The sequence below is a fragment of the Tupaia chinensis genome, unplaced genomic scaffold, assembly GCF_000334495.1.
Source record: "Tupaia chinensis unplaced genomic scaffold, TupChi_1.0 Scaffold146687_1, whole genome shotgun sequence".
Taxonomy (NCBI): Eukaryota; Metazoa; Chordata; class Mammalia; order Scandentia; family Tupaiidae; genus Tupaia; species Tupaia belangeri.
Window position 1 is genome coordinate 2,261,890 of NW_006206544.1, and position 11,995 is coordinate 2,273,884.

General features: G+C 34.8%; 1 protein-coding gene across 1 annotated transcript in view; it reads right to left on the reverse strand.

Moving 5' to 3' along the window:
• Positions 1-11,995, reverse strand: part of DPYD (dihydropyrimidine dehydrogenase) — a 994,283-nt gene that overhangs the window by 677,399 nt on the left and 304,889 nt on the right. The window contains exon 7 of the mRNA XM_006169013.2: positions 7,494-7,575. Within this exon, the coding sequence (XP_006169075.1) occupies positions 7,494-7,575 (82 nt within the window). The remainder of the gene's footprint in view (positions 1-7,493; positions 7,576-11,995) is intronic.

The window sequence follows — 11,995 nt, forward strand, 5'->3', positions numbered from 1 at the left end:
CCCAAAGAGAAATAAAAAAAAAAAAAAAAAAAAAATATATTAAAAAAAAAAAAAAGAATATGTTGGGGAACAGCTAATATATACATTTTAACTATTATAGAAACATGTAAACTTTTATAAAAATTCTACATTTTTAACTTTGAAAAATTAGAGATATTATAAAGCCTCTGAAATAAAAATATTCATGTCCACCTAAACTCTGAACTGCATGAATACCAAAAAAAGAACATTTAGGCCCAGCAAGTGGCATGGTGGTTAAAGGCGCTGGACTCCCACATGATCAACCACAGTTTGAGTCCCAAACCTGGTGATTTATTTTCTCACTTTCCCTCTCTCTCTTTCTCTCTCTCTTATTCTGTCTCTCTCTGGGAAAATTAAAATTAATTAATTAATTAATTAAGTTAAAAAATAATTCTTTATAAAAAAAGTATTACTCTAAATAATTAGTAACACTGTCTGCCACAAACATACAGATTCTATTAAGTCCACTTAAGGCTAAAAATAATTTGCAGGGGTATACATGGGAATTTTCATTATGAAACAATTTTTACAAAAATATAACAGCAAAGATGCTATTTCTCTAAAAGAATGAATAATTTTACTACTGTAAAATAATTGTTTAATGTGAAATTAATTGAAAGTATATTTGACAAATGGAACAATATTTATCTTGCTGATAAGTAAAGTAAAAAAATGTCTAAAACCTATCACAAGTGTATGGAAACAAGTAAAAACATTACCTTACACAATTGTCTAAAAGGAAAAATGAAATTTGAGTTACTCAAGAAAATAATAATAATAAAATAATAAAAACATATGGATACTGAAAAAAGGTTTATTGCAAGTAAAAATAATAACCTTAAATGTTCTTATTAGTCAACCTACAGAGATGAAAACAAAGTAAATTTACAACCCAAAAACAATAACAAATTAAGATAGAGGTGACAGAATTAATAAATATATAGTCAGCAGTTAATGAATAAGAAAATACAAATCTTTGAGAACTGTTTCTTTTAAAGAATCCAGGAACTATGGGCCAGGTAGTGATGCAGTGGTAACGCAACTAGATTCACATGAGAAAGGGCCTGTGTTCATGTCTCAGGATCTCTCTGACCATGTATGGCATGTGTGTGCCCATGATCTGTGCTAGCTGAGACTCAGAGTGGTTCATGGTATGGTGGTTCATGGCCTGTTGAAAGTGCTTCTCTCTCTCTGATTTTCTGGGTCTCAATGAAGAAATAAAAAAAATTGGTTTAAAAAAAGAACACATTAACTAGAGAAATCACAACCTAGTCCTATCAAGAAAAAAGTTAAGAAAGCATAAAAAACGTTTAGAGATGTGAAGGCAACATAATCACTGGTACAGATGAGTTTTTTTTTTTTTTTTTTTTTTTTATTGTTGTTTGTTTGTTTTCTGATTAGTGGAGTGTGTGGTCACCAGAGAGAGACAGAGACAGAGAGCACTCCCAGTAGGCCCAGGTCATGCCACAATTCCTTCTCTCCATTACTCTAGCCTGTTGTAATTTGAGGCACACATGTTCTCCCACCCAGCATTTTTTTCAAGCCACTAAGACCAAGATTCAAACCATGGTTGGCCATGGGGGACCTTTAGACTATAGGGCCAGGCTGGTTTTTTGTTTTTGTTTTTGTTTTTTATTTTTTTTTATTATTATTTTTTTTTAATGTGAGAAAGAGATTGAGAAGAAGAGAGAGATAGGAACTTTCGGCAGCGTTTCACCATGTCTTGGTCCTCCTGACCCAGCCTCCCAGTTAAACAGGATATGGGCATGTGTCATTGTACCTGGTCTATCAGCTTAGGAATAGAATGGAATAGAACCCAGGCCTCCTACATGGCCTCAGCCTCCTGCACAATGGTGTCTTCCTGCTTGGACCACCTCGGCTGGGTCACAGATGAACTAATTTGATTGTATACAGGAAAAGCATGTTTAAAATTATGCTAATAAATTCAAAAGACTCAATTAAGCAGAACTTTTTTTAGGAAAGTATGTAATGGCAAAATTTTCATGACATTAAGGTAGGTGGAAAGCACTAATAACCATGGAAAGAATGAAGATTAGGTCAAAATTTTCTTCCTTGTAAAACAGCTTTGAGGTAAGAAAGACAAAATTTACAGACATAGTAAAAAAAATAAGTTAGAAGACAATATTCCTACAACAATAAAATTAAGAAAGGCTTGGAAGTTCACTTGCATAATTCAAAAATGGCTCTGTCAGTCAAAACTCACAAAGAGAACAAAATGCAGCAAAACGAAATAAAAATTGGTTTTGTAGATTTGAAACTATAAGAGTAGCAACAGTATTAGGCTATTTCCTGCTCCAGTGAATGCTTAAACATTCATTTCGTCAAGTATATATATTTACCTTTAACCATTATACAGCCTTACAGTGTCCTACATGGTTGTTCCCAGCACCAATACAGTGTATATTAGTCAACACAAAAACATTACTATACACATTATCATCAGCAAATAACTTTTCATTTTTGTGTCAATTAAACATATTGTTTCTTTTCTTGTTCCCCTCCCTCACACCCTTCTATCCCTCCCTTACATTTTATAAATAATTTAATGCAAATAGAATAATTTAATAAATACTAAATCATATAATTTGTTTTTCTCAGTTGCCTGAGGGCAAATGGGCTCATCAGAGAAAGCAAGAGAGAGAGAGAATGAGAGAGTATTGAAGAGACAGAGAGGGAAAGGGAGAGAACATCTTCAATTGTGCACAGTCAAGTTACAATCCCTTCTCAATCTCCGCAGCCTTTTGTTATTTGAGGTATGCACGCACATGAGGCCAGCATGTCTTTCAAGTTGTCAGGGCCAGAATTTGAACCACAGGTGACCATGTGGGATCTGGCTCCCCTATACTAGGTCACAAGACCAGTCCTTATTTCCTATTAATGATAATACATCTTTCAAATTTTAATAACAAATAATACATTTTAAAACACTTCAAAAAAACAAAAGTACTACTATATTTAAAGAACTTATAAAATTTAATGCAAAAATTGAAATATTCCAGAAATGAAAAGATTAATATAATACAATGTAGAAACTGAACATAAGTTTGTAAAAAAGGAAAATAAAAAGTTTAATAAAATTTCAAACTCTAGAAAAATAAAATAATTATTCAATATGATTAAGAATGCTATTTTAGGGAACCAGCAGTTAGCGTAATGGCTATGTCGCTGGACTCCCACGTAGTCGACCGCGGTTCACGTCCCGGACCCAGTGGCTTAGAACTCACGCCGGGCGCGTGTGCGTGCGTGCCCAAGATCCCAAGAGGAGAATGGAGGAGAAGTGATTGCGGCGTGACCATCCCCCTGGGGGGTGATTTCTCGCTTTCTGTCTCTATGTCTCTCTCTGTCTGTCTGGCGAGTGCACGTGCCCTGTAGCGAAAATCTCTCCAAAAAAAAAAAAAAAGAATGCTATTTTAGAAATAATAAAAATATTTTATGTATTATTGCTATTTTCTAACATACTAGGGATTTTGGCTATTGAAACAGTGGGGAAATACATAAACATAAATAAAATTCTTATTTTTTATGACACTATATTTGACTTAAAATATTCAACTGGGCTAGCTCTGTAGAACAGTATTCATATGCTTTACAAAGGAAGCTAGATCACACTTGCCCAACCAGGGTTCAAGTTCCACTTTCAGTGGCTTGAAAAACACATACATGCTTGCCCAAGATTCTAGCAATATTAATAACTGGAGGAGAGAGGTTTGTGGCATGACCAGGTACCATTAGGAGTTACTTCTTCTCTATCTGTTCTCTCATTCTCATGTACACACATACATGTACCCTCTCTATCATTAAGAATAAACATTCATCTTAGAACTAACTAGAACTAAGTGCTATTCGATATGAAATAAATTGAAATTATTCAAAGGAGGTATTAAGTGTAGTATGCTTTTTTAAAATGTACCCCCTATATCTCAAGTTGATGCTTTTTTTGTTTGTTTGTTTTTTATTATTTTTATTTATTTATTTATTTATTTAGAGATTTTTGCTACAGGGCATGTGTGTTCGCCAGAAAGACAAAGAGAGACAGAAAGTGAGAAATCACCCCCCCAGGGGGGGCAAAAATTGAAATATTCCAGAAATGAAAAGATTAATATAATACAATGTAGAAACTGAACATAAGTTTGTAAAAAAGGAAAATAAAAAGTTTAATAAAATTTCAAACTCTAGAAAAATAAAATAATTATTCAATATGATTAAGAATGCTATTTTAGGGAACCAGCAGTTAGCGTAATGGCTATGTCGCTGGACTCCCACGTAGTCGACCGCGGTTCACGTCCCGGACCCAGTGGCTTAGAACTCACGCCGGGCGCGTGTGCGTGCGTGCCCAAGATCCCCAGAGGAGAATGGAGGAGAAGTGATTGCGGCGTGACCATCCCCCTGGGGGGTGATTTCTCGCTTTCTGTCTCTATGTCTCTCTCTGTCTGTCTGGCGAGTGCACGTGCCCTGTAGCGAAAATCTCTCCAAAAAAAAAAAAAAAGAATGCTATTTTAGAAATAATAAAAATATTTTATGTATTATTGCTATTTTCTAACATACTAGGGATTTTGGCTATTGAAACAGTGGGGAAATACATAAACATAAATAAAATTCTTATTTTTTATGACACTATATTTGACTTAAAATATTCAACTGGGCTAGCTCTGTAGAACAGTATTCATATGCTTTACAAAGGAAGCTAGATCACACTTGCCCAACCAGGGTTCAAGTTCCACTTTCAGTGGCTTGAAAAACACATACATGCTTGCCCAAGATTCTAGCAATATTAATAACTGGAGGAGAGAGGTTTGTGGCATGACCAGGTACCATTAGGAGTTACTTCTTCTCTATCTGTTCTCTCATTCTCATGTACACACATACATGTACCCTCTCTATCATTAAGAATAAACATTCATCTTAGAACTAACTAGAACTAAGTGCTATTCGATATGAAATAAATTGAAATTATTCAAAGGAGGTATTAAGTGTAGTATGCTTTTTTAAAATGTACCCCCTATATCTCAAGTTGATGCTTTTTTTGTTTGTTTGTTTTTTATTATTTTTATTTATTTATTTATTTATTTAGAGATTTTTGCTACAGGGCATGTGTGTTCGCCAGAAAGACAAAGAGAGACAGAAAGTGAGAAATCACCCCCCCAGGGGGGATGGCCACGCAGTAATCCCTTCTCCTCCATTCTCTTCTCAGGATCTTGGGCATGCATGCCCATGCACCCGGCGTGAGTTTAAGCCACTGAGTATGGGACTCAAACCATAGTCGACTACATGGGAGTTCAGCAACATAGCCATTAGGCCATCTGCTGTGCCCAAAGTTTTTTTTTTTTTTTATTTTTGGGAGAGGATAAGTTGATAGGTTTTAAAGTTGCAAGAGTATCTCATCAATGGATGAGTGCCCAAAGTAAAAAAGAATCTGTCTCTTCTAAGAATTATGTACACGATTTATTGTTTACTGAGAAAATGTGAATACTTTATTTACTTCAGACCTTAAAATAGCCTGAGAAGGGCCAGCTGGTCCTGTGGTGGTTAACGTGGCTGGATCCCACATGGCTGACTGTGAAGTTTGAGTCCCAGACCCTTGGTTTGAGAAATGCACTGGGCATATGTGCATGTGAGCCTAAAAGCCTGAGAGGAGAGTAAAGGTGAAGAAACTGCTGCGTGGCAATCCCCCTGTGGGATGCTTTTTCATTTTCCCTCTCTGTGTCTCTCCAGTGAACACAGGAGCTCTATTACAAATTAAAAATCAAAACCAAACAAAACAAAAACAGCAGAAAGCAGCCTGAGAGACAGACAAGAACAGTATGACTTTCTCTTTAATTTGGGTTCTAATTTTTTCTTGATATGTAGTAAATTTATAGGATTTAAAATTAAAATGTCCAAAATAAGAGATAAATTCTTCCCAGACCATCCTAAAGGGAATCTGTGCTATCAGATTCTTATATCTTTCCAGAGATAATCTCTGCATATAGAAATCAATATGTTTCCAGGTATTTTGCACAAACCGTAGCAGCATTCTTTCTCACTTGAACAATACTGACCAAGGACAACAATACTAACTTTGCCAAGGCTATCTGACAGTAAAATTAGAAAGCAGCATGGCTACAGCTAAAATGTATACTGAGGCCCTCAGTACATTGTCTAATGCTAAGTCTTGATGATTTTTCAAATAAAAGGAGTGGTTATGCCCTAATGTATATATTATATACACATATTTTGTCCTCTGAAAATTGGAAGCAATAATTAAGAGATAAATTTTGAAATACCTCAAATGAATTTCTGATTCATCTTCAATTGGTAGTAACACCAATACATTTAAAGTTTCAATAAGTAGTCATTTCCTCATTTTACAAGATTTAGGTAAGAATGTAAATTCAAAATGGAAGACAGTTAAAGAATTTTCTTAACACAGTTTTGTAAGGTAAGTAGTTGTTCCTTAATTATCTATTTTGAACATGGTAATTTTGAATGCTGAGTTGGCATAAAGTTGTGCACACATCCACTACATTTTTGCTATCAGAGTTTTTGTTTCGTGGTTATGTATAAATGTTTCATCACCCTATCATGGTCAAATCAGATGTAATTATAACTTTAAAAGCACAAAGTATTGTTTTGAGTACTTCCATTTTTATTGACTAATTTCAAGTTTTATTGATATTTGCAAGAGCCATGAGAAGTTTGTTAACCACTTTTCAAATTATCTCCTGCATACATTTACAGAATGTACTATGCAAATGTATCATGTACATTACTAATCTCTTGTGTTATATCTATCCTGGAAAAATAACATTTTTAAAACAAAAACAGCAATATACTCAAATGAAGATCTGGAATGAAGAATATTCTTAATTAACAGAAAAGAACAGGAACAGCTAAAGTTATATTCTGAATGTAGCAAATGTGTCAACATTTCAACCATCTTTAAAAGAGCAACACAATATTTATTTCAGGAAACAATGAAAAATACAAAGCTATTGCTTTCTACCCCACTGATTGACTACTTGTGTTGAGGAAGGATTATCACATTAACACTACTGATGTGATGCATATAATAAATAAAATAAACCTTTGTGAGAAATTATGTTCCAAATTGTGAAATACTAATGTTTCAGAGTGCACACAACTTGCATTAAAAAACATGATTAAAGAAGCCAAATCCTTCTATTAGCTGCACTGAACCCCTAAAGCAATTTAGGAATTTGTTTCTTACAGACAATTAATCACATGCAGGCGTGCCAGATGAGAACTATTGATTGCCCTTTTCCAGGCTAGTGGCATTCAGACAGTAGACAGACAAATGCCCTAAGCAAGGGGAAGCATCTTTCTGCTTCTGCCTGGTGTAGCTTTTAATTGTTCTTTCCTAAAATGCGTGACATTTGCTGTTAATCTTTAGTGCAGAGCTTACTTTCTCTTTTTAGAGCAATACGCATATAGGTATTATGTTTTTCATTTACCTTCACGCCAAGGTCCTTCATAAGCTCAATCTCAAAATTCACTACATCATATGGCAGTCGGAACTGAGGGATTTCAGAAGTGCTTTAAAAAAAAAAAGCAGCATTAGTGGTAAAATTACTAATCTTAAAAAAAGCAACATGTCTTTCTTAATCCCTATTAAAGGACTAAGCATCTCTTATAAGGGTATTTATATGTCATATAATGTGAGGGAGGGCATCCACATTTTTATTAACATGGAAAAATATTAAATGTACTATTTAAACCTATAGTAGTAACTATAAAAATACAGAAATTATAAACAATGGAAAACAACAAACATAAAACAGTTAAATGCAATTCCAATACTTTATGTTTAATAATGTAGAGAGTTGATTTATTTAACAATTCTATAAATTCCTAAGATAATAAATCTTAAAATTCAAAATTAGTTCAAAATTAAAATTTAATATATGTGTATATATACACACACACCATATTCTATAAATATACCTACGGCTCATTAAAATTCAAAAGCACAATTTTTGCATTAACTTGCTTTTTAGAATTTTACAGAATTAGTTTCATGTGACCTAGAGAACATATTTACGATCAACTAGTCTTCTATGAAAGCAACAAGTGTCCCAAAAATATGCAGTCACTGAAAATAATCCTATTAGAAATCAATCCCATTGTCTACCCTTTATACAAAACCATGATGCCTATAATACTTTTAATTCAATCTAGAATACTTAAGGTAAGCTAAAATAACTTCAAAGTTTTACAATAATAAGAAGACTATGTGTGTCCATGAATATACAGCAATTCATTTATTTATTAATTCATTCATCTATTCAGTCAACAAACGTTTACAAAGTTCCAGGCACAGTGGTAGCTGCAGCAATCTGATGGCAAATTTTACTGAATTCCCATTTTTAATAACTCTCTTTCTGATGGAGAAAGATACATAACATAAAATTAAAAGATGTGCTCCCTCAATGAAAAAGATAGATTCAAGCATTACAAAGGTTAATTCTAGAGTAAATAAATAAATGTTGAAGATGAACTTTCTGAACAATCCAGTGGAAAGTCGTATGAAGAGCCTCTGCAGCCTTCCTTCTTTGCTGACCTGAGAACTTGATTATTCCGCTCGTTTTTATACATCAAATGAGCAGAAAGGAACTATCTGCTCACTGCTAAAGATGCAACGCATTAAATAGTATACAATCAAGGCCTTATACTAAAGTATTTTTCTAACTAGTTAGTAATAGAAGATTATATGTAAGAACAAATGCGGGCCTGAGTCAGAGATACAATCTTAAGCTGACTTGTTCCAGCCATATTACCTCAGGGTCTGAGGAATGCCCTGGGCACCACAGAAGGCTTTGCCTTCAAAGGCCTCACAAAAGATTCTTAACTATTATGGATCGTATGTAGACACAAACAGACACCCAGCCTTGAGAGGCACTGGGCTCTGTGAGAGAGAGATTAAACATGGACTAAATAGGGTCTGATGCAGGACCTCAAAGGGATGAAAGGGAAAGCAAAAACAATGACCTGTCAATAAAGAATGTCAGCCAAATAAACCCACCACAGCAAGGTGAGGGTCTCAAGTACATCCAGACACACTGCTAGGCTGAACACCTTCCTATCAATAGCCTCTACCCCAAGATTTTTATGGAAACTAAGTAGGAATGCATGGAATAAAAGGAAATGGTACAAAAGCAGGCAAATGATTCTGATTTAATAGTTCTGAAAGAACAGGTTATAAGAAGCAAGAATGACTTTCTATTGGACAGCAAGAAAGAGAGAGCCCATGCCCAACCTAGCAAGATGAAAGTTGACCAGGGAGGAGCAGGTGTGATCCACGGCAGGGTAACTTGGAATGTTGATGCAGCCACCAGAGCAAATGGAATGCCAGGCTTCTGGGGCTGAAGCAGCTCTGTTTAGAACCTCTTAAAACCCTGAAGCCATTGTAGCCCATGTATGTGTGAGAGACAAATCACATTTTTCAGCATCTCCTCAAGGAGATAAGGGGAATGTGAGATATGAAAAAATGCTAGTTAGATTTGGTCATAATCAAGTAGACAAGGGGTACAGAAGTGATTATTGAACGTTATAAATGTGACATATTTATATTCACTAATACACGACATCATCACACAGATGGAAGACACACAAATATACATAGTACAAAATGACAAATGTAAAATAACAAATAAAAATGAAAGTTTTCAAAAAAGGAAAGCTTATTGTGAGACATGATAACAAGGTAGTAAAATCTCTAAGGACTTCAATGACATTGATGAAAGAACTTCGATGTTTTTAACCTTGGTTCTAGATTCCAGAAATTTATAGACATTTGAGTGTCTAACCAGTCACTCAAAATTATTATGTATAAAAATAAACTTTAAGGCCAGCAGATGGAGCAGTGGTTAAAGGTGCTGGATTCCCATGTGGTTGACTGCAGTTCTAGTCCCGGACCTAGTGGCTTGCTTTCTCAATTTTCCTTTCTCTCTCTCTCTGCCTCTGGTCAATTTTTTAAAAAAAATAATAGTAATAACAACTGGAATTAACACTGCTAAAGCAGTCATAAGAGGGAAGTACATAGTCATTAGTGCACATAAGAGGAAGATGGAAAGAAGGCAAATGGATCACCTAATATCATGCTTTAGAGAATTGGAAAACCAACAGCAAAAAAAAGTCAAAAAACTCCAGGAGAAAGGAAATAATAAAGATATGAACAGAAATAAATGAAATAGAAAATAAGTGAACAATACAGAAAATAAATGAAAGTAAAAGCTGGTTCTTTGAAAAGATAAACAAAATCAGATGAGATGGACAATTTCCTGGACACATATAATCTACCAAGATTGAGCCAGGAGGATATAGAAAGTCTGAATAGGCCCATAACAAGCCAGGAGATTGAATCAGTAATAAATAACCTTCCAACAAAGAAAAGCCCTGGTCCTGATGGCTTCACTTCTGAATTCTATAAAACTTTGAAAGAAGGGTTAACCCCCATTCTGCTCAAGTTATTTCTAGAGATCCAAAAGGGTGAATCTCTCCCTAATTCATTCTATGAAGCCTCTATCACCCTTATCCTTAAAACAGATAAGGACAGGACAAGGAAGGAAAACCATAGACCAATATCCCTGATGAATATAGACGCAAAGATTCTCAACAAGATATTAGCAAATCGTATACAACAGCTTATAAAAAAGATAATACAACATGATCAGGTAGGCTTTATCCCAGGAATGCAAGGTTGGTTCAACATACGCAAAACCATAAATGTAATACACCATATTAACAGGAAGAAAGATAAAAACCATATGATCATATCAATTGATGAAGAAAAAGCATTTGATAAGTTACGACATCCCTTCATGATCAAGACTCTCAGCAAAATTGGCATAGAAGGGTCATTTCTCAACACAGTAAAAGCTATCTATGAAAAATCCATAGTGAACATCATCCTGAATGGAGAAAAGCTGAAAGCTTTCCCACTAAAAATGGGTACAGTACAAGGATGGCCATTTTCTCCATTCCTTTTCAATATAGTACTCGAAGTCCTCGCCAATGCAATCAGAAAAGAGGAACAAATAAAAGGCATTCAAATAGGAAAAGAAGAGGTGAAACTCTCTCTATTCACAGATGACATGAATGCATACATAGAAGACCCAATGGTTTCCATGAAAAAATTTCTGGAAGTAATGCATGAATACAGTAAAGTTGAGGATACAAAATTAATATAAAGAAATCTATAGCATTTCTATATACGAACAACAGGCAGACTGAGATAGAATTGAAAAAAGTTATTCCATTTACCATAGCCACAAAAAGTATAAGATACTTAGGAATAAATCTAATCAAAGACGTTAAAGACCTCTACAAGGAAAACTACGAGAAGCTAAAAAAAAAAAATTGAAAATGACACAAAAAAGTGGAAGGATATCCCTTGTTCCTGGATTGGAATAATTAATATAATCAAAATGGCAATTCTACCCAAATTAATCTACATATTTATGGTAATGCCAATCAAAGTACCTGACACATTCTTCACAGATCTAGAAAAGACAATCACAAAACTCATCTGGAATCATAAAAGACCCTGTATTGTCAATACAATTCTACACAAGAAGAGTGGAATGGGTGGCATCTCATTCCCTGACCCAAAAACATACTACAAAGCTGTGGTGATCAAAACAGCATGGTAATGGCACAGAAAGAGATGCATGGACCAATGGAACAGAATATGGTCCCCAAAATAATTCCCAAACATACAGTCAACTGATTTTTGACAAGGGGTACCAGTCGATCCAGTAGGAAAAGGACAACCTCTTCAGTAAATTGTCCTGGAAAAACTGGATTTCCACCTGCAGAAAGATGAATCTGAACCCCTACCTCTCACTTTTGACAAAAATCAAGTCCAGGTGGATCAAGGATCTAAATCTAAGATCTCAAACTGTAAAACTGCTCCTGGAAAACACTGGGGAGATTCTCAGAGACACTTTGGTAGGGA